The sequence below is a fragment of the Numenius arquata genome, chromosome 6 (assembly GCF_964106895.1).
Source record: "Numenius arquata chromosome 6, bNumArq3.hap1.1, whole genome shotgun sequence".
Lineage (NCBI taxonomy): Eukaryota > Metazoa > Chordata > Aves > Charadriiformes > Scolopacidae > Numenius > Numenius arquata.
The window spans coordinates 4,925,288-4,948,788 of NC_133581.1; the positions used below are offsets into that span (position 1 = coordinate 4,925,288).

The 23,501-nt window shown below is 43.5% G+C and overlaps 1 protein-coding gene across 2 annotated transcripts; it reads right to left on the reverse strand.

The window, feature by feature from the left end:
* Positions 1 to 504: 504 nt before the first annotated feature.
* Positions 505 to 23,016, reverse strand: C6H14orf180 (chromosome 6 C14orf180 homolog). Of its 2 annotated transcripts, XM_074148848.1 has the most exons (7): positions 22,710 to 23,016; positions 20,750 to 20,928; positions 11,274 to 11,371; positions 10,353 to 10,460; positions 6,462 to 6,588; positions 4,537 to 4,563; positions 505 to 1,954 (listed from the first exon to the last, which is right to left on the reverse strand). In XM_074148848.1, the coding sequence occupies exons 4-7, from the start codon at positions 10,368 to 10,370 to the stop codon at positions 1,752 to 1,754; spliced, it is 375 nt and encodes a 124-aa protein (XP_074004949.1). In that variant the 5' UTR covers positions 10,371 to 10,460; positions 11,274 to 11,371; positions 20,750 to 20,928; positions 22,710 to 23,016; the 3' UTR covers positions 505 to 1,751. The 2 variants fall into 2 exon arrangements, with proteins under 2 accessions (XP_074004949.1, XP_074004948.1); XM_074148847.1 differs by lacking the exons at positions 10,353 to 10,460; positions 11,274 to 11,371; positions 20,750 to 20,928; positions 22,710 to 23,016 and adding an exon at positions 8,983 to 9,227.
* Between the last annotated feature and the right edge of the window lie 485 nt (positions 23,017 to 23,501).

The window sequence follows — 23,501 nt, forward strand, 5'->3', positions numbered from 1 at the left end:
CTCCTTTTAGAGCAGACCCGAGGAAAGGTAGTCCCAGGCCCATCTCCTGGGGATTAGCATGCATATGGGCTTCACGCTGGCTCTGCGTCTTCCCTCACAGTCCTAAGAGGAGGTCCTGTTTTACCTTAACCCTTTAGCTTGTGTTAAAGTTACCGAAACCAGGTTGCTGACATACTGGAAGGATTCACTCTATTGCTCTCGCTCCTGAGATTGTTCTGTTCTTGTCAGCTCAGGCTTCGCTTTCTTGTTGCAACATGTCATGACTTGCAGTGAGGGAACCATCCTTTCAGAAAAAGGCTCCTGTTTTGAAGGGGCTATTTGCTACGTGCTGGGAGGATGTGTCAACCCACAGCCAGAAAAAGAACGCCACAGATTTGCCAAAGCATTTCAACATAAACACTACAAAGATCATAAACATGAAAAAATGAAAACAGAAGTTGTAATGACCCCCTCGCCCCTCGCATGTACCGATCCAAACTTTTTCATCAGAGACTCACCAGCCCACAGGTTTAAAACCTTTCCTATTTATTACCTAAACAGCAGGGCTGAGGGAGGGGAGAGGGAAGGGAAAGCAGTGGTGAAACTTGCCCTCGGAGCTGGGGTGCACGAGTGATTTGCACAAAGACCCCCCCGAGCTAAACACTCCTCCTGCAGCATCCTCTGCCTCCAGTTGCTGTGGCCTTTGGCATCTTAGGAGGAGCAGAGAATAGCCACAGAAGTCACTTCCATCTCTTCTATCTTCTCTGCAGTGTTACCTTTTTTTTTTAATCTTTTTCCTTGTCTTCAGCTTTTACAGGTTCTAGTGTCAATCTTATCACACCAAATAAACCTGAGCACACATCAGGGGCTACTTGAAAAGAATCTAAGTTCTAAAAAGCTGACTGTGCCAGTTTTGTTTAGGAAGAAAACGTAGCTGAAGCTCATAAGCTTGCACTCACTTGTTCTCCTCTCAGAGCACCATTCCATGTTTGTTGTGTGATCTCCATTAAAAGGATTCCCTTCAGAGAGATGCATACTGTGGTGGGGCAGTGGAGGGGTAAAGGGGCTTTACCTCCCGCACCTTCATAAACAGGTCGTATTGCCATTATACCAGGCCTTGAACACCCAGGCATAAATGCATAACCTCTGGCTGAATGCAAGCACTACCATAAATCCTGTAAGCTCAGCTCGTGCAGTTTATGGACTGAATCAAACCCAGAGGATTAAACTACTGATTTGATAATTAACCTGGGATTCAATGCCGCTATTTATTATGTTAGGCAAATAAACTATTTACTGCTTAAATGAGTTTTCATGGGTTTTTTCACACCTGGGAGTCAAGTGAAACATTAAGAAACAGCTTTTGCCCATGGAGGGAAAAAAATGGATGAAGGGAAACAAGAAAGCCATTTGCCAAGATTTTACTAATAATCATTTCAGGTGTATACATATAGCAGCTTGCCAAGCCTTTGGCCACCAGAGCAGTGTTTGTGCAATAGCTCAGCTTTATTTTAATTTTTGCAGAATAGCTCTTAGGAGACTTGAGGGGAAACATGGTTTGATAATGTGGAAAAAAAAAAAAAAAAAAAGAAGAAAAAACCAAGGCGAACAAGCTACTGCTGGACAGTGCAAAACAAGGGTGGTTTTCTCACTCTTCAAGGTGGATGCTCACATGTTCCCTGCGTGTGGCTGGAGGAGACGGGGAGGTTTGCACTGCCACATGGTGGTTAGCAGTGCTCTGAGATAGGTATCTGTCAGGCCGGAGGACATTGCTACTGCCTCATAAACCAAGTCCAACATTTCTGAGCAACGTGCCTTATCTGAAGAAAGAAGATAACAAGTCGAGATTGAAATTCCTCCAGGACTTTGACTTCTTGCTTCATGCTGGTGTAGTAGAGACTCACAGCAAGGATCAGCACTGCACAAAATGAGAGCCACAGGAGCACGGGCAATCCAGATGATGACCTGTCATCTACTGAATGGTGACAAGGAGGAAAAAATAAAGCAGCATTATTTTAGTGTCATCTTAAACACTTCCCAAATTCGACCCCCTGCTGATGCATTTGTCCCAGTTTTCTGGGAACAGCAGGGTACACGGGGCTCTGGTTGTGAGTACTTCCACAGGCATCAGTTAAGTGATAGTGAGTCACACCTACTGGTGGAGGGTGTTGAGTATAAAAGATCTCATCTAATGGAGCATTTAAAGAGTTTATTTATATACAATAAGAACAGGATTACCATAGCTAATGCATGACCTCAAATTTCCCTCCAGCAATTATTTTTTTATACCTTTAAGTTAGATGTTAGGTTAAATACTAGGACAATATTAAGCTACCTCATCTAATTATTTAACGCTCACAAATGTTCCATAAAGAGAGAAGATCTAGTTTTCTGTCCTTTCCACTGGCAACTCAGCTTGTTTGGGGGTCCTGCTAATTACAGTAGGAACTGAGATTAATTACACTGGAACATACTCAACACTTGCTCTTAAGCAGGATAACACCATAAACTTTTTTCGTGCCTTTGAGATATAGTTCAAGGATGTTTAAAGTGCCATAGATCGGGCACAGTAGACATGTGGAAATCAATGGGCTACATATAAGTCACTGACATCCGTGCCCCAGCCCTTGCATGTGCATATCCATCCATGGGCCTCGGGGATCCAGTTTGGTTCAGATCTCGCTGCTCTGTTTGACAGCATGGTCATTGCACAATCAACAGTATTATATTATAAAGCACTTTGAGTATTAAACATGCAGTATAAAGCCAAATTCATGCCTGAATAAAAACCTGTAGTGTGCAGCTATTTTCCTCCCATATGCACATAATCAATAAGGAGATAAAAATGTGGTACGTATTATAATGGGTAAAGGGCCAATATTATCTGTAACATATTTAAATTAGCTTCTACTACGAGCCCTGGAATACACAGCAGTCAATTAAACTGTCATACAGATGTACAGAGAGGAAGGTAGAAGTCATAAAACCAAGCAAGAAACACATAATAATGTATCAAAAAGTGTATGGGGAAAAGGTAAAATGTTAATAGGCAGTTATTTTATAGCTAACCAGAAACCAAATCAATGTCCCATAATAGATCTGTGTGAATTATTTGCAGCAAATAATTTACTCATTTGAATTTAGCCCCTCTTTCTGTTTGCAAATTATCCATGATCAGACTTCAACTTTTATAAATTTGTTTATTTGGCATTATTCTATGAACGGTTTATATGCTTTTCAAAGCATGGGGCCTGGCTGACGAGTATACCTGGTGATAGTGAAACTTTTCTGTGAAAGCTAAACAGCTTTTCACATCAGCCCTTTTCTATGAGCTGCTTAGAGCCTTTTGCAATCTTGAAAAAGTTGCTTTCCATGTGAAATTTCTGGGTGGTCTCAAATGCAAACTTGGCTTTCTCTTATATCCTCTCAATTAGGGAGTACGTTCAGTCCAGGAGCAGGAAAAAAATAACGTGGAAAAATAATACCACCCACAAAACAGCAACGAGCTACGATCACAACAGCTTCTGCACATCACTACAATTATGTGCTTAATTTTGTTTGCTCTATTCTGGATTACAAATAGAAAATTAATGCTTAAATTTGTTAGTTGAATTGTTTGTTGGAACAGCACACTCAGCCGTAGAGATGTGCCCAGTCTAAGAAAAAGACAGCTCATCTGAGAAAAGCACTGGACTGGGATACGGGAGATTTTGTGTTAGTTTCTGCCTTGGACACACATTTCCACTGTCACCTGAAGGATATTTGGTCTTTCCTTTTCCACCTGGTTCTTTCCTGCCTATAGTACCTTGTTCCTAGCCCAATAACCACCTTAGCTTATATTGCCATTGGCATGAGCATACAATCCCTCCTCCTGGGCAATAGTAACAGCTGGGGGTGTGGGGACACTTGCTTCCTTTGGGCCTCTGAACACTATAGCTCTGTCTGTGTGTGTATACATACAGGTATATATGTACCCCTCTCCCCTAACTGCATGGCACACAGCAGGGGCTGGATATTGGCCAGGGCCTCTGGAAATGATCACCATCATAAGAACATCCAGATACACACATTTGCTTCAGGGTCTGTGAGGCTGGCTGGCCTCAAACATCCTTGCAAACAAAAAAGAAATACCAGATTATTTTTATTATTTCTACCCTGCTGCCGGCATATAAATGAATTGTCTCTTCCCCACATATGAAAGTCAGCAGGGAGAACTATTGTTTCGCTTGGGGTGCTTTCCCTGCATATCTTAGTGAAAAACCTGTACCTATTCTATCGCCATAAAATATATTAATTATATTTAAATTAAAAATAGCTTCAGGGATTTCATTTTTGTTTCCACTATTTGTCTGACTAGATGTCTTGTTTAAAATACTGCACCAGACCTCATCAACACCTTGTACTTTATATGCCGAGAAGAAAAAGCAACAACCACTGACAGCATGAAACGCTTTCTATAGGGAGGATATATTTGTACAGTGCATCCCAGCAGCCACAAAGCAAACTCGGGTTAGTGCCACGGATGGCTCACAGTTATAATGTGAAACTTTGACTTACCCACCACGTAGTCACAGCAGGAAATGGCTAGAAAATAGAATGAAAATGTTCTTACATGCCTGGAAAGGCCTCTTTGCAGCAGATGAATAAGAAACCCAGCACCAAGCGGTGTCTCTGAAATTGCCTGTTGCCTTATAGAGGCTGGGCTACCTCTTACACCGCTTTTGTGTATACAGATTTATGCCAGATGAGGATCTACCCACTCCATGCAAACATGCAGTTGTAGGTTTACTTCAGAAAAGTGAGAAAAAGCTATTGTTTGGGGGATTTCAGAGGCAGAGAGTGCTGCTGTTGCAAGGAGGTCGGGAGCCAGCTCTCGCAAAAAAGACCTCCCTGTTCCACAAAATTTCTAGAAGGGAAAGGAGACAGACCAGCAGACTGAGAGAAGAATGAAAGTGAAGAAAGCAAAGCCCACTGGCAGATGCAACTTTCATCCAACACTATCCTGGAACTGCCTCTGCTTGGCAGCCAGGACCCAAGAGCAATCCAGGATGAAAAATCCACGCAATGGAAAAATTCAGTGGTGCCAGCAACCTTCATCTTACCAGCCTCTACATTAATAACATTGCATGGGCAAACAACAAATTGTCTAAATCACAGGCTATTTGCAACACAGAATGCTAATTACGGGTTGGGACATTTCTCATGTCTTCATGGAAAAGACTCCGAGTCTTCTATGTCCTTGCAGCTCCCTGGAGCTCAGTCGTGGCTGTGCTGAATTCAGAGAAGGTGAGAGATGAACCATGTCTCCTGAGCTGGGCTGGGCTGAAGGACTACCAGTGCTGATAGAGGGGCATGGACCCTGGCAGGGAGCTGAAGGAGGTATTACATCTCATCAAAATCCTACTCTTGAGCAGTCCCATGACCTTTGGAGAATTTAGGGCCGACTCAGTGAGCATTCCCAGGAGTCCAGTTTTGATGGGAAAGCCCAGGCTGTGTCAACAACCTTATCAAGAAACAGCTTTTCACTCCTGCATTAGGAGGCAACAGAAACAACGTGTTGCAAAACCAGTGCAAGGTCTGTGTAGAAACACAGTAGTGGCTGCCAAGCTTTGATTTTAGAAGCTGAGTAGCCTGCCAAACAGGTGGCTGACATAGAAATGTCACCATTCTGTCACCTGTGTTTTTGCTGACTGATGTAACAAAACCAAACAATTTTAGTTCCATATCAATAAATGCAATTTTTCTTAGTTGGGTCAGTTTGTAAAGGTGGGAATGAAGCAACAGCTCTTATTTGTTTGTGAATTGTATATAGCGCGTGCAGAAGTGCAAACTGGATCCTTGTGCCAGACCTCTGCCTCAGGTCACTCCCAGTTGACCTGCAAACTGGTTTTTTTGGCTCATGAGTGAAAGACCAGAGGTTATGTTAGCTGTATCATTCATTGGGTGCCCTCCTTGGCGGAAATGGTTGCATCCTGGCTGCTTTTCACCCCAGTGGGCCCGCCAGGCTCAGACCTTTACTATTGTATCCGATGGCGCGCATGCTGCTCAGAAACATGAAGGGGCTGGCTCCCTCCTTGCCATTACATCCTCGTTATCCAGAGGATAAATTTGGTTTAAAAGTTGTGTTTAAATTTGGTTTGAGATCCTTTTCTACCAGTGGAAGCATTGTTCTGGGGTAGACCTGGGGCTCAGCCAAACCCATGCTCTACAATGATCCCTGCGGGGGCTGACTCAGGAGCTCACCACAAGAACAGCCCTGAGGCTGCTCTAATTTGATGCAGGAGCCTGTCTCCTCCCAGGGCAGGCAGGCAAATGGACCAGATACAGTTCTGCAGAGAACACAGCAAAAATTGTCTGTCCTCTGCTCCGTGCTGAGTTCCAAATCACACATAACGTTATCAGAGGGGGAAGCTAATGCAGACAGACAGGGTGAATGTCAAAAGCTGGAAAGGTCATGCCAAGGCTTAGTAGCTTGAGCGTACCATGTTCAATGACTTCTTCTGGCTCACGAAATCGAACCCTTCTCTCTGCTTTCCTCTTTTCCCCCACAGCTTGGTCCACAGGTGGCCTTTTCCTCAGTATTGAAGGAGGATAGTTACTGTCATCTGTCTAAAGAGTTGATCAAAACACGAAACACATGGCCATTCAAACTGGAGTAATACATCTAGGGGAAGCTTTGAGCTTTTGTGGCTATGTTACCATGTCCCCCGAAGGGCATGATATGAAACACATCTGTTTCGACATTTATAGTCAGACCACTGTAATATTTACAGCAAGACGATATGGATATTCCTTCATTGTCATAGATCTTCAGTACTCTAAAGCTGTCTTCTCAGGGAAAAGGCTGGTTAAAACAACGGACAGCAAAGTGTTCAGAAAGGATTTCTCTAAATTGGAGTGAACAGTTATTGAAGGTGGCTGCTCAACAGCCCTGGGGTAGACGAACATAAATGCGATATGAAATATATGAACCATATCATTGGGAACACCTTTGAAATGTTCTTCTGAGCTAAGCATCTCTGCTCTGAATGCAGTGTTGCTATTTCAACAACTGAGACTATGCAGCAGTCTTGGGTTTGGACACTATCCTGATGGGTACAAGAAGGTAAATTATTTGCCCTTTAATATCACCGTTATGTTGTTGCTCTCTTTTTCGCTTGGAAGCCACATTCAGTCTTTGATAACAGAATCAGATTGCTGTGGATTCTGCCAAATGACAAGAAACAGAGCTGCAACGATAATAGTAAATCACTCCTCTGTGTAGGAATACTCCCCAAAATGAATCCAAAACATTTTGGTTCAGAGACACCCACTGTCCTCTGAAAGTGGAGAGCAGATAGCAAATTTTCAACTTTTCAAAGACCTAAGTGGGTGGCAGAGATTCTTCGTGTTTTATTTGTACTTTAAGATCAAAGTCATCTTCTCTCCTCCTTTCCTCCCCTTCCTTCCCTTCCTCTGCTAGGTAAAGCGTATTATTTCTTAGATGGTTTGTTTGGTCCTTCTGATCACTGTCCCTGCTCCTTTGTTTTTTTCCCCTTGTGTGTCATTTCCCTGTGTGTGTCACTTGGTGATTGCCCACTTCTTTCTCTATGTTTCTCTTCCTGCTTTAATCTTTCTACTCCTCAATGCCCACTACTTCTGCCCATTTTGAGGCTCAAATAGCCTTACTCTACACCTTTTCTCTTTGGATGCTTTCCCCACACTCCCCATTTCACACACCTGCTCTTTGTGCTGCAGAAGCAGGATTAAGTCCTGTTACCTGCAGTCTGGGGGTGTCAGATCCCAGAGTACAGAGGATAAGTAGGTTTCTCTATGCATCACACACTGGATAATCTCAGAAAAGCATATGACATTAACAGCAGAAACTGCCATGGAGTGAGGAACATTTTCAGCTTTGATACCTTCTTCTGAGGGATTTATAAACCAGATTTCAGCTTAATTTGTCACTGATAAAGATGATTTCTCTGAGCTTAGGGTCATACAAGCATCCATTCTACTTCTGTCTCATTACCAGGGACACTGTGCATTGGAGCTCTATGTTTTTCATTCAGCAGCTCAGAAGATGGAAGACCCATCCAGGGTATGGGAAACCTGGATTCAATTTCTTTCTAAGTCCAAGGGAATATAAACCCACATCTCTTATACACACACCCTCATCATCAGAGGTGTGGTGCACATGTGGGAGCAGGGAATCTCAGACTCTGCCACTGAAGCCATCTTGTTTGGCCTCTTGAATAATTAAATATTCATTGAGCTAAAGAAAGAAAGAACGAAAGAATGACTTTACAGCCTGGTGTTTTGGTGCTCCCTTGGGGGTGGGAGAAATCTGCTCCTATCCTTGCTCCAATGAATACTTAATATGAAATACTTAAATATTCATTGGAGCAGTCACTGGGAACAGGGTCTCTCATCTACCAGGTGAGTACCCTAATCACTCTGCTATAGCCACACACACACACACACACGTTTTCTGGCATGATGAATATTTAATTACTCTGTGTAAAACGAAACAGGTTTAGGGAGACACAGCAGAAGATACCCAGCTCACACTAGCAGTGGTTTTAGTTTTAGCTGGGAGGGCTCCTCCCATGGCACAGCCAAGGAAACTGAACCTTATATTTGAAGAGATTTTTAACTCCACGTGCAGCTCTTGTCCATACGAGCTATTCCAAACACCTAACAGTTATATCACATCAGAAGAGAAAAACATTAAACAACTGGCTGGTTGGGTAGCACCTAGCCAAAGATGACCTTAAAAAGGAAGTGACATCTACAATATTTACTAGGCTTTAACAACCCGTGGAAATCAAAGCTACGCAGTGTCAGGAAAAAAATGACACGTTTTTCCCACAGACAGCGACCCGGTGTTAACATACTGTGACAAGTGCTGGAAACCTACCAAAGTGCTAGTCAGGAAATTAGATACCCTTAAAAAAACCCCGTTTGTGAAAAGCTCTGGGTTTTGGACACAAGGACTCTATCACTCGTCAAGAGATTACTCACCGGCAGCTCCTCTGCACTAGGATCGGAAGGTGGGGCTGGACATATTTGGGACATGTACTCTGGATGCCAACATGAAGCCTCCCACACGAAGCTTCTGTTGGAAAGCCACTTGCTCAAGAAAATGGGAAGGACCAGGGCAGAGTGTCTGGAGATCCCTCTGCAGCGAGGACTGAGCAGGCAGTGCCCCTGAGCAGATGGGAGCAGCCGCAAATGACAGAGGAGTGGAAAGAAGAGTTTCCGCCCTTCATACCAGCGTTGGCTTGGGTAGGATGACGTTACTTGAAATGTACTCAGTAGCCAAAAATAGCACAGAGTGATAATAGTGATTGTGCAGCTGGAAAGCATGGCTTTCCTGGCAACTGGAAAGGGGCTGAACAGAGCAAATCACAAATAACACCTACATATTTATATGCATAGACATGAAGTTGAGGCTGTTCTTTTTATCATGATTGACTCATTTCCATGATCATGTTGATCTCCTTTCCAGAAACTATTCCCAATCTCAAAAGTTTTGCAAGTGGGATTGCTTTTAATCCATTTTCCATTCAAAATATGTGGGTAAGGCCATCAGAAAATGATACAGATATAGTGGGATCACATATATCTCCCTCCAGTACAGTTATGGCCTCACTTTATATGTTTTACAAATTAGATCCATTATTATAGTAATAAAGTGGGTTTTTAACATTAGACATTTCTAAAGGTATTATAATAAGATTATTGATAGGAAGAGAGGTGATTTACTGTTCAAGAGGCTTTAACAGCCCTTGTCAAATGCTGAAGGCTGGTCGTCATCAAATATACAATTTCCAGTCAGAAATACCTGCCATGACTGCTGAAATATGACGGTTTACTGTCTCTACAAGCACAAGTTTGAGCCTTTTTTTGTTGTTCTTTTCCTGGAGGTATTTATTTGCTGTGGCATGTTCAAAGTGCTTAGTTGTGTGTAATTTTCCAGGAGGAAAATGGCATGCTCAAACTGGCCCTCATTTTGCACCTACCCAGTGGAGTGAGGGTTGCAAGATGCCTACATTGACTCTGGGAACTAGAGGGCACAACAGCTCTGCAGGCTTCACTAGTTTAATCTTTCTTTCGGGGATCTGGGAAGTGAGTGAGTAGATGGAAAGGGTCGGGATTTTCCCCCAGAGAAAACTGGCCCGGCACAGAAGGGGAGGCATCCATGGCTGATGCGGGGCCAGCAGCTCCCTTTGAGCCTCACTGCCCTTGCGCTTATAAGGGCTGCTGTCCTCAAACCCTTCCCTTTCCAGCAGTGAAAGCAGTAGCAACATGGAGAAGGACACATTTTGATGGCCTGGGGCTCTTCACTGAATGCATTGTATCTAAAAGCCACCTGGAGAGAGTCACCTTACCTTCTCTTTCCTGTACATTGGGGTGATGGAGGGCTTTTCCTCATGCTGCAACCGGCTCACAGCTGCAGGCCTTGTGAAACGCTCTCAAAATCCCCTCTCTGGTGTGTCCTGCAAGTGTTTCACAGCGGTTATTTTGGGATATCTAAGCTGAGCTTTTGGTGGGGAAAAGTAATGCTTCAAAATTTTGTTCGTAGTAGATCCTAGACAGAAAGGTGACAAAGCCTTTCAAACCATGGGCCCTAGCTTTTCCTCTGGTTTCTCATTCCTCCTATTGTTGTCCACTTGCTACTAATTAATATAAGAAAGAATTTACCTGTCTACTTTGGCCAGAAAAACTGGTGGAGGTGAGAAGAGGGAAGTCAAACTCTAGTCTTCATCTAGCTTTGACTTTCTCCATGTGAATTGTCTCATTTATTTTTATTGGTGTCATCCAGAAAGGCATAAGAAGGTCTCATGCAATCTCTTATTCCTGCAGAGAGCGGCAGTGAGCTTGTGAGCTTTTAGACCTGAATTAAAAATCCTGTTCCTGTCTTTTTCACCGAATCTGGTTTTATTGAAAGAAAGGTCTCACATTTTTTCTAAAAATTGATCAGAACATTTTTGGTATTTTCTTAAAAAAAATCCCTGTAGAAAAGTTGAGGAGGTTTGTCGTATTCAAGAAATGGACATATGGAGACAACATTTATCATTTTCGATGCCAGAAACCATTTCTTTACAGTTCTAGAGATTGCCCTTAAATGTAAACAATTTTTCTGTTTATGTGATTGAAAAATAATTAGGCAGCTTATAAATGTTTTCATGAAAGATTGCTGTCCAAATGCTACGAATGATCATTTCATAGTGCCAGTCTCACTTTTATCCCACAATGTGTTAATTATATTGATAGTAATGGTAGCAAATGCTTGAATAATTAGTAGTTACCTGGGCACTCAAGTTCCAGTGGATAAAGATGTCGGTTCAAATCTCATAACAGGGGCAGATCCATTCCTCCTAAGTGCTTTTGATTGCAGTTTAACAACCTAAAATTGGATACACATTAGGAATAAAACACAGTTTAATGCATGAAGTGAAAGAAAAAGGAAAATAACTTTACTAGCCTCTGAAATCACTGGTAATAAATAATAGTTACAATAGTGGGATAATTTCTGCTTTGGAAGCTGGAAAAATTTCCTTTAACATTGCCCTCCTTTTAAAGTAATTTTTCATCTAAGCTTTGATCTCATTTCATGCAACATATGTCAGAAGCAAAGCTGGACAAAGAATTCATAAATGAATTATTTAGCTGATGAGTGTCACCTCTATTTCTCTCAGCTAATTGTTCACAAATAGATAGCGACTTTTGTGAACGTATTCATTATTCAGATTTATTCAGTGGATAATTGCTGGGAGTAATTCTTTGTCTGTAGATTGCTTGGAAGCATTTTGCTAGTAACATTTAATAGTAAAAATCTATTCAGGCTTTCAATACAAGACAAAGTAAAAATATCTGTAACTACTGATGGAATCCTTAAGCACAAGCAATATACTGCAGTCTTAACGAGCAATGCCAGCATTTTCAGGAAGAACTCCACTACTTCTCATGGTACATAGGAGGGAAAGCAAAGACATCTCAGCTATCAGTGTGGTGCTGACTTTGAATGGTGCTCGTTGTATATGCAAATAAGTTTTTACAAGAAAAGCGTTGCTTAAGTGTTCGCTCAGCAGAAAAACAAAACAAGCCTGAACAAAACATGATTGACTTCCCAGTGAATAAATATGAACAGTCCACACAAAGGAACTAACTGCACATCCAGTATTTTTCCCGCAAAACCCCAATGGAAGATGTCTAGGAAATAAACATAACATGATAAAACAATTTTATGCTCAGAGGATAGCTGTGTAACCATATGAACTCTTTTTCCATTTCCTTCTGCAGGAATAAATATTTTAGACAAGCAAAGTACTTTGTAAATGATGCCTTTGTGGGGATTCGTCTGGCCTTGCTCAATTATTTTGAAACCTAGCAATTTTCTCATATCATTGAATCTGGCTTTATTGCAAATAGGGTCATAGAAATAGTCACTCATCGCGATAATGGACTTAGTTTATCTTAACTATGAACACTTCCAGCAGGTTTACACACACGTATATATTCAATATTCATGGACATGCACAGTGCATATATATTAATAATGAAGTAACTTTATCTTCAACAATCTGAAAACAAAATCACGTAATACCATACAGTGCGGGGTGCAGTGGTAACTGGAAGCAGCATATCAGGATAACAGAACAGAAAAGGAATAAATAAATTAGAAGGGAGTCTTCCATATCTTCTTCAGCTTCCAGAGTGTCAATTGAGCCTTTGTTCAATATTCCACCTTTCGTGGTTCTATGTGCTCTTGATTAATAATTTAGAGATGCACCTTTTGGCAGCAAGGTAAGTTTTGTATTTGCCAAGAGTGATTTTCCACCAGTCAGGGAATACATCAGGAAACACAAAGGCAATTGCCCCACAGAGCATAATTAGTGTGTGCCTTCTTCCTTTCTCTGCCTCTAGAGAAACAGATTTATGGCTGGAAGGTGTGGGACACCCATGAGGTGTCATACGGCACCGTTTCTGCTCCTCAGACCTTCTAGGGAGGAAAGCACTGCATAAATCCCAACCTTAAGATAAAAATCAGCCCTTTGGACTGTGCGTTTTCATGTGTATTGCATGACCAGAAGGGTCATGGTTAGTCTCTGATCTGATAGTCACTCCAAAATGGGGAGTTTTTGTGGAGTTGGGGAAAAAATTGATCAACAGCAAAGCATAATGGAGACAGAGAAATGAATGGTCAGGTCGTCTGATAACACTTGGCGTGTGTAGCCAGCTAGCAATCAGTTTTCACTGAAAGCAATCAGTTTTCATTTCTGTGTATCCATTAATTATTGTGGTGCCCAGAGACTTGTGTACCCAGGTGCATTTCCCCCCAGCCAAGGAAGGGCAGTGTGGTCAGTACGAAGAACATCGACAGTCCCTGTGGTTCTCCATGAAGGACCCACAAGATTATCCTCCTAGTGAGGTCTTCTCTTCACCCTTTATATGTTACTACCCTGGAGGTTTTCAGGATCACACAGATCTAGAAGTTCCCTTTTGATGCAGATAGGCAGACCTGGGGCTATCCATCCAGGAACTGCAGCCTTGCGTTGCTACTTTTGCAAAAATTAGATTAGGCATGGAAATGTCACATGCAGCCATCTGATCTAGCACAACAGAACTCATTTCTGAAGCAGAGGTCTGGCTTTATTTTTGGATATAGCAGGTAATTCTGAGAGACGATCATCTGCCTGGACCTGTGGCACCCCAGGGTGCAGGGGTTTGTACTGGTTCTGAACTGAGTTCTTCTCTAAGGCAAAGACATAAACACTGAGCAGAACATGGAGTAGGGGTTTGCACTGTGGTTAGAACATCCTCGCTGCAGGGCAGAGTGATTTCTGCTCTATTGGGACTGGCTAGAAGTGATTTAACTCTGTTGAGGAACTTGGTCTCAATTCATCCTTGGCATGAATCCATTGACTTATAAAAGGCATGGATCCATCTCCATTTCTTAAAATTGCCTCTCTTATTCATGCGTCTTTCCAAGTAGATGTTACAAATAACCACAGAGTACTTGTGGTGATATATAGTAAATACAGAGAGAATTTCTGGGCAGCTGAAATGAACTTTCTAAATAATTACAGAATGATTCCACATCCATTTCATAATTAGACTCCTGAGATTACATCCAAGCTATTATTTGTGATTCAACATGCATTTTTATTTTGGAAATGTCCCATAAGCCATTAGGTTTATCCCACCTGAGATTTTCTAATTCATTCTGTTCATCCTGCCGCTGGGATCTAAAATGTAAAGCATGTATTGATTGAATCAGAGTTACCAAGTAACCAAATGCTAATATCTGTTGCTGGCTCACTGTTTCCACACCAGCCAGTCCTGTTGATGTGGGATGTAGGAGATGGACAGGGCTGGAGTGAACGATGTCATTCTGAGTCAACTTTTGTCACATGCATATTGTATTTTAGGAAGAAAAAGGAGTGGAACTGAAACCTTTGTTTAAAGCATCCAGGATGCAGTTGATGGCAGGGCTGTCATCAGCCATGAGATAGAGAGGGATAGAGCCATGAGAATGAGAAGGATTAACCCACTGCCAGCAAGAGGATGGCTGAGCTGGCATAAAACAGAATGGGAGGTTAAAAAGAAAAGAAAACCCCTCAGAAACAGCCAAAAGAGAATTATCTTCAGGAATTACATTTTAACAGTAATCACTTTGTGCTCTCTGTTGTGTTCTGGCTCTTTCTGTAATGATTCCTCATTTCCCCCGGTGAGTTTTGCCCTGAGCAGAACTCAGGCTGGGATGACTGCAGGGTATAGCCTAAAAAGGGGATTAGCCGTCTTGTCTAAATCCCAGATATCAAAAGACTCCTGTTGACTTCTGCGAGCCGCTGTCAGTCCTCAATGGATTTTAGAAACCTGGTAGCCATTAATGCCAATCTGGCCCTGAAAAGGGCAGCGAGTGGGACTGACGGCAATGGGAAGGGAAGAAGCCAAGGGAATCATAAAGCACCTAGATGCAGGCATCGCTGCATAAGATGATTTGAAGGCACTGATGTAAATGCTCTTGAGCTCTATTTGCAGTGTCACCTTGGAAGGGGATTAGATTAGATTAATGACATGAAAGAAGAACAGAAAAATGGAGAAAAAAAGCAGATTGATATGTGAGAAAAACGTAAATGAGTAAAATATGCATGAATTGGGAAGAGGTTGGATGGTGATACTGGATGATGAAGAATATAAAAGGCAATTGGTGAATCCTGCTGTCATTGGCAGATACTTTACATTAATGTTAAGTCGATTAATGCCAATATTTGTTCTGGATTTAATTTCTTGTAATTAGTATGTAAGTCTCTCTCCTTCACCTCTCCAAGCCCTGGAGGCTGGTGTTTTCAGAATAAAACAAGTAGGTTTAACAAAGAGTAATAGGTACTATTTCCAAAACTGGCCAAGTGCTTCTGGAGCCTGTATTTAATTGCATCTCAATTTAAGCTGAGGTGGGGAAACGAAGCAAGCGAAAATAATCCCATCAAAACACATCAAAGAATGGTTGTGGACATCAGGACATACAGATAGAATCATAGAATTGCCCAGGTTGGAAGGGTCTTTTCAGATCATCTAGTCCAACCATCAACCTAACACTGACAAAAACCATCACTAAACCATATCTCTGAGCGCTATGTCTACCCATCTTTTAAATACCTCTAGGGATGGCAACTCAACCACTTCCCTGGGCAGCCTGTTCCAATGCTTAATAACCCTTTCAGTGTAAAATTTTTTCCTAAAATCCTGTCTAAACCTCCCCTGGTGCAACTTGAGGCCATTTCCTCTTGTCCTATCGCCTGTGACCTGGGAGAAGAGACTGACACCCCTGTCACTACAGCTTCCTTTCAGGGAGTTGTAGAGAGTGATAAGATCTCCCCTCAGCCTCCTTTTCTCCAGTCTAAACAATCCCGACTCCCTCAGCTGCTTCTCACAAGATTTGTGCTCCAGACCCCTCAGCAGCTTCATTGCCTTTCTCTGCACACACTCCAGCACCTCAATGTCTTTTTTGAAGTGAGGGGCCCAAAACTGGACACAGCACTCAAGGTGGGGTCTCACCAGTGCCCAGTACAGAGGGACGATCACTGCCCTAGTCCTCCTGGTCACACTATTCCTGATACAGGCCAGGATGCTGTTGGCCTTCTTGGCCACCTGGGCACACTGCTGGCTCATATTCAGCCAGCTGTTGACCAACACCCCCAGGTCATTTCCCGCTGGGCAGCTCCAGCCACTCTGCCCCAAGCCTGTAACTTGGGGCAGGTGTGACCCAAGTGCAGGACCTGGCACTTGGCCTTGTTGAACCTCATCCCATTGGCCTTGGCCAATAGGTCCAGCCCATCCAGATCCCTCTGCAAAGCCTTTCCAACCTCACGCAGGTCGACTCTCCCACCCAACTTGACGTCGTCTGCAAATTTACAGAGGGTGCACTCGATCCCTTTGTCCAGATCATTGATAAAGATACTAAAAGAGAAACAACCCCACTACTGAGCCCTGGGGGACACCACTCGTGACTGGCTGCCAACTGGATTTAACTCCATTTACCACCGCTCTCTGGGTCTAGCCTCCAACCAGTTTTTTACCCAGCAAAGAGTACTCCCACCCAAGCCATGGGCAGCCAGTTTCTCCAGGAGAATACTGTGGGAAACCATATCAAAGGCCTTACTAAAGTCCAGGTGAACAACATCCACGGGTTTTCCCTCATCTACCAAGCAGATCACTTTGTCATAGAAGGAGATCAAGTTTGTCAAGCGGGACCTGCCTTTCATGGACCCATGCTGACTGGTGCTGGTCGCCTGGTTGTCCTTCACGTGCTGCATAGTGGCACTCAAGATGATCTGTTGCATAGTCTTCCCAGGTACAGAGGTCAGACTGACAGGCCTATAACTCCCTGGATCCTCCTTCCCACGTTTCTTGTGGATGGGCGTCACATTTGCTAGATGCCAGTCAATTGGGACCTCCCCGGTTTGCCAGGACTGCTGATAAATGATAGAAAGTGGCTCGGTGAGCACTTCCACCAGCTCCCTCAGCACCCTAGGGTGCGTCCCATCCAGCCCCATAGACTTGTGTATGTCTAGGTGCTGGAGCAGGTCCCTCACCCTCTCCCTTTGGATTATGGGGGCTTCATTCTGCTCCCCACCCCTTCTTCCAAAGGCTATAAACTCTCCTTTTTCCCCTGAGTTGTAACCGTATCTCTCTGGTGGGTTTTTTTTGGGCATGAAGCCCTGTTCCCTTGCAGATGTACCTGCACCAGAGCTGCCCCTTGGCGAGTGACCAGTTTGATAAGCCAGGTTGACAGCCAGTTACGTTTTGTGCAGACAAGCTGCAGATTTAAGTTTTGTTTTTGTTCCAAATCAGAGCATCTTTTGGCATGCCTGTAGGAGTGTGGGAGGGTCCTGTTTACACCAAGAAAATTTGTGTCTTACAGTGGGGTAGCTGAGAGCAAGATGGGCTTTTACTGGAGAGTCTGGAACTAGGGTCCAGATCTGATCTCTGGCGGGTTTGGATCAGATCTTTAAAATGTGATACCCCTAGGAGGCAGCTTGTTACAGCCTTGTAACACTTAACAGCCCTCTCTCTTTTTTCCTCCTTCTCTCTCCTTCATTCTTATTGGAAATTTGGTCTGAGACCAGGAAACCTCTCAGCTTAAATTAATATGTTGGTCAGAATCATCTCTGCTCCAACAAATGTGCTTTTTCTGATGTGGAGCACTTTCATCAGCATATTTTTCATCATCTCAAATGTATGAGCCTTTCAATCAGTCTCCTCAATGAAACAATGAAAATTACATTGCCTTCTCTTCTAAAGCTAGACAAATGCAAAGGCAAGGAATAAGCTTCACAGCTATGGAGATGGTGAACTAATAGGGTCTGAAGGGAGCAGAATTGAAACCGAGCTCTTGGTTTATCATAAGTTTCTGGTTATATGGCTGTTCCCCGACAGAGGTAAAAGCTTTAGGTACAGAGAGCTGGTCCAGTGTCTTGCATTCTCTCTTTCATGCATTATACCTGCTGTAGCAAGCATTTCTGGGAGAAATATTGAGACTGGAGTGCTCTTCTGCTCTCTACCTAATGTTAGCATTTGAGGGCTGGAAAAAATTAGATCCCTTTTGGGCCACACTGGGCCAAAAGAATCTTTCCAGCTCTACAGTGAAAATGGTGGAAAGGTGATGCCACAACTTCTTCCCAGAAGAAGAAGACGTCTCCTGCTTCTATGACTCTTCTGAGGTGGTAGAACTGAAACATCTTTTTCCTGACTCTCCTGGTTTCGGCAAGATATGTCACTTGCTGCATGGATAGTGCCAGAGCTGGGAAATAATGTCAACTTCTTTGGTGGTCATATTTGACAGTCCAAACCAAAATTTTATTAGCAAGAGATTCTATAAGACTTCTTTACAGAAAAGTTGCCTTCTGTTTGACTGACATATTTTCTTTACAAGTGGTATTTTGTGCACTATTTCTAAAAGAAAGTAAAAGGACACCTGGTTGTCCCCCATTCGACAACCAGGGATGCCACTGACTCCAGTGAAGAGTTCTGCATGTGGAATCCAGGCAGGTTTTCAACTCTGCTGCTCACATCTATATTAAACGATCAAAACTTATATCTTATCATTTTGGGTCAAGCTGCCTTTCTACTTAAACCCCTGAAAGAATATTGCAGTGAATTAAATTTTTTTAGTGCACGTACAATGGCATATGCTCTTTGGTTAAGTGAAATAATATGAAACACAAAGACTGGGGCAAAGTACTGTTGATCCCAAAACATAGATATCAAGTTTCCTGTCTGACTAGAGCAATAATTTCTATTTTCCTCTGGTTAAAATAACATTACTGTGAGGGGGACAATCTAACTGTAAGGTTGGCACTCTGCTCTCTTGAGCTATGACTCTATTGGCTTCTGCCAAAAGGCCAAGTAATTTCATCTGTCATATTCCCACTGCCTGGTCTGCTGTCACTGGCTTATTACAACTGGTGAACTTTCAGCATTTTGGCACTCCCAATGCACTGATACACAGCATAATCTTCTAAAGAATATACTCTGCTTGCAGTACACGAGTGAGGAAAGTATGTCTGCTTCATGCTTCCTTCTCTTTCAATGAATTTTCCTCACATCCACCCATCTCTGCACAAATTCTAAGCCCAGTAGCCAGCCTGCTCCTTGCCTGCTCCTCCAGCCCAGGTTCCTTCAGGCTATGCTGGGTGACCTTACCTGGTATTTGTCACAGTGGCAGCAAATGTTGCAGACTTGGCTGCAGCCTGTTATGAAAGAGTGATGGGTGAACCAGGTGCTGAATGCCTCTCCTGTTTCAGATGGATGGGTATAATGAGAAAGACACACTTTCTTGAAGCCTGCATAATTTCCTTGGATGCAAAACATGTCCCTCGGCTAAAGCACATATAAAAATCTTTGAGACTAGAAGAGGAGAGGATTTCCTCAAACTAACCCTGGAGCCACCACTCTGTCATGTCTCTCAGGACAATCTGGTGTGAACCAGCATCAGTGTTGGAGAAGGAGACCAAGCAAGTGCTGGGCTAATCAAGGCTGGTGGGTTCCCATGACCATGATACACTACTTGTTCTGTGCTCCCCACTGCTATTCCAGAAAGGGCATCTTCATCTCCTTTGTATTTACAAAATAGAAATCAAGGCAGCAAAATGGCACTCCTTTTTTTTTTTTTTTTTTTTTTTTCTGGGAATGTGCAACATAAATATGGAGTATATGGGAGGAAAAAGAAAGACAATTTGGAGCAGGTGGCACTGGTGGTTGTCACCTTTACTTGCCAGTCCAGAGCTGGATTTGGGGTTAGTACATAGCAGAGGAAATGGGCTGGCTCTGGAGAGGAGAAGCCTGTGCTCCAGTGTACCAAGCAGCTCCCAGTCCTTCAAGTCACCTGCTTGCACAGGAATCTTTTTGTACAAAACCAGGGCTGGAGGAGTATCTTTGCACAAAGCCAAGGCTGGCAATGTTTTGGGGATGAATTCCCCCAAATCTTGGCTCTGCCCAACACTCCATGCATTAGTAGCTCTGGCCCCAGGCATGTGCAACCAGACCCCCAAAAATCTGAAATCTTTGCTTTATTTGCACACCAAAAAGTAAAGTAGCTGCTCCAGGACAGATAAAATTTTGCAAATTCAAAACCTTTCATTGCAAAACATTCCTGACTGAATAATGACCCAATCACTCCAAGTGCTTTATATAAGCAAAGTGGAGGTTAATTCCTGGTTTTGGGAACTGCATTAGGAAGGGAATATAGAGCTTTTCTGATCCACGCAATGTTAAGCAGGTCAGACGTCCTTTCTAGAGGTAAAGGGGGTTGTTGGGGATCTGAGATGTTGTCTACCTTGTTTTCAGCATTAATGGCAAAATAGGCTCTAGAGGAACTATGCTTTTATAGTCGTCATACCGCTTTTATACTGATCCAATTCTAAAAAGTCTGCTAAGAGATTTTATTGCAGCTCCTAATAAAGGTTATTATTGATCATCAATAATATGCTCATTTCCATAAGTCTTGTTTAGGACCAGAGCTATATAAGAGCTACAGATACCCTAGCTCTGCTCCTGCCCTGAAGTCTGTATGAACCGAAGGAGCAATGACAGTTTACAAATTTACAGCAGACTAAATATTTGGCCCACAGTTTCCAGAGAGACTGAATATACAGCAAGAAGGAAAAAAAAGCTAAGAAGCCACAACATTTTGACAGAAGCAGGTTAAGCAGTTTTATGACAGAGGCTCCCTCCACTCTGGCCTATGCAGGCAAGAACACAAAACCTTTTTCAGACGTACCTGTTGGTCATGATGAAAAACGTAGGCAGCATCTCATACTGACATGTCTAGCTTGGGAGGCCTGCTCAGAAAAATCCTTCATCAAAACAGCAGCTGTCTCCTTCCCTGGAGCAAATTTCTTTAAAGCTGTCAAAGATGCTGTAATCAGACTAGGTCATCAAAACCGGTCCTCCTGAGGACTGGAAATAAGATCCAGAGATGAGCGTTCAGCTACATGGGCAAGGTCTAAAACACTAAAGTTTCCATTGAAATTAAATGAAGGGACTGTAATTGCTGTGAAAGAAAAGCAAAGCAATCACTGGGAGAGCCCGAAAGCTTTCAAACTACCTCCTGAAATGATGCTGGCTGTAAAGCAGGGATCTATGTACCGCATAACAGAATCCGATAGCAGAGAGCTTTTACCAGGAAACCAACTTAGATAACTACTGGAGCATTTGCCTGTGTGGTTCCTGGAGCTGAGGCAAATTTTAATCGAGTTTTTGCCACACAGTTGAGTAGTTTTATTACCAGGTTAAATAAAAAAGGTTAATAAAGTAATAAAAATGGATTCTTTTTTCTTCTTGATTTCAAAACAAGAAGCTGTGGTCAATATGTTTAATAATTTGTAAATAGAGTGGAACAAAGCCCAATAGCCATGGTGACCACTGAGGGGGGATTGCGGTGCATTTGCACCCTCTCTTGCACTTGTGCTTGCATAAGCGGTTTTGCAGTTTCCATAAATCCTTTGTCAATAAGGAAGAGAAAATGGACTGGGTTCCGCTCTGGTACAATGTTTACTGCTGTCACTGGAGTTACATCTGGGATAAATTTGGCCTGGATTTGACTAAACTCAGTCTTAGATTAAATTAAAGGGTATCAGTGTATTTGATTTTAGCTGTATTTATAGTATATTGTTTACAGCATCTCTGTTTTTCCATGATTGAGGAATAGTATTAGAGCAAACAGATCAAAATGGGTTCTAAATGCTTCGCCAGTGCTCTGGCTTTAATGACATCAGATACTGGTTTCCAGCTCTTTCCTACTGCTCAAATTTAAAAAAAAAAAAAAAGAAATCATCACAGCGCATGGTGTGAATGTTTGCATAACTACAGAAAAAATTAGTAATAAACACCCTCTCTCCTAGGCAGGAATAGCTGGGGAAAGTCATTGATTGATCTGACACTTGATGCACTGATGGTCCAGCCACCCCTTTGGTACCGCTGGGCTTCGAGATGCCCAGGAGGAGCAGGCAGTGCCCTCACTGCCCAGTGGGCACTGGGGAAGGGAGGAGAGAGCCTGCCAGGCTGCCCAGTTTAAGGGGTGGAGGGGGAATCTCTGGGGTAAAAAAGAAAGAAAATGAAGGTAATATGCCCCACTGAGCTTCTGAGAAAGGTAGAGAATTTGCTGAAGCGCAGGAGGGGTGGAGGTATGACGTGGGGCATGGGGATCTCTAAAGCAGCTGGGGAGGCCCTGGAGCAGTAAGACATGGGGAATGCTGGTGCAGGCAAAGAACGGGCAGCAGTTCCAGGAATCCATTTCCCATTGCTGATTGCTGTGTTTATCAAAGTCTCTGAGGGTGTTTCACCCTGCTGGCTCTGTGCTGCTTTTCCCATCTGCCAGAAGGGGAAACTGAGGCACCAGGTCGCAAAGTGACTCGCCCAAGGCCACTCAGCAAGCCAGCAGCAGAGCTGAGTGCTGGGGTAGTGTGATTGCTCATCCCACCTCCTGCAAAATCCCCCGCTGCCTGGGGCAGGTGACTGCTCCGAGATGCTTCAACTGAAGGCTTCTGCGGGCTGTGTATCTCACAACTATCCAAGGAGAGGACACCAAGAATAATCAGAGCATAAAAACTGCGGGAAATGCTGCTATAAATCCTGTAACGCCAAAGAGCAATCCTGCAAAGGTTTTGCAGTGAGGCAGACAGAGTATGGAGCAGGCAGCAGAGAGGAATATCACAGTATATAGAGAGTTATGTACTTGCCTGAACCCTCTCGAAGAGCAACATCCACGAAAGGCACTGTGCTCGAGTGAGCCGCGGGGCTTCCTCAGCTGTTTATCCCGGAGAAGGATATTTAACAGCCCAGTCAACTGGCTGAAACTCAGCTGAAAAACCACAGTGCCAAAAGCACAGGAGACAGAGCCAGTGCAATAAACACGAGGCTGCCTTGGGACTTTTTTTGTTTGTTTGTTTGTTTGTTTTTTTCTGTGTCTAATTATACATATGTTCAGAATTCCTGGGCCTCAATTATGACCTTAAACTTGCTCTTCCTTCCTCCGTGTCTTTGTCCCTGAGTTAAGCAACCGAGAACAAAACAAGTGGCTTGACTCCGCAGCTCCCGTGCCACGTTATTCCCGTATCGAATCTGGCAGCTTCCAGCCTTCCCAGCACTATAATTAGAGCATCTTGCAGCCATCGAAATAGCACTGACCCTCGCCGCAGCGCTGACCTGCCTGCTTCGCAGCTCTCATCTGTCACGCACGACAGCTCCTCGCCCACGCAAAGCAAGTGTGTGGAGGGGACAGGGGGCTGGCGTTTCTGAGTCCGGGTCCACGCATCGTCCCGGTTTCCCGCGCACCCTGCCCTATCTTAGGGGAGGCTGGCTGTTCTCCAGTTTGCTGCTGGAATGGGGGAGCTGGGTGAAATGGGGGGAGGGGGTGGCGGAAGGAGGCACTTTAATTTAACATCCCTTCACCCAGGCTGCTTCTTGAATGAGTGCATGAAACTTGGCTCTTCTGTCAACATTTCATTCGGGTTTGATTTACGGGAACGTGC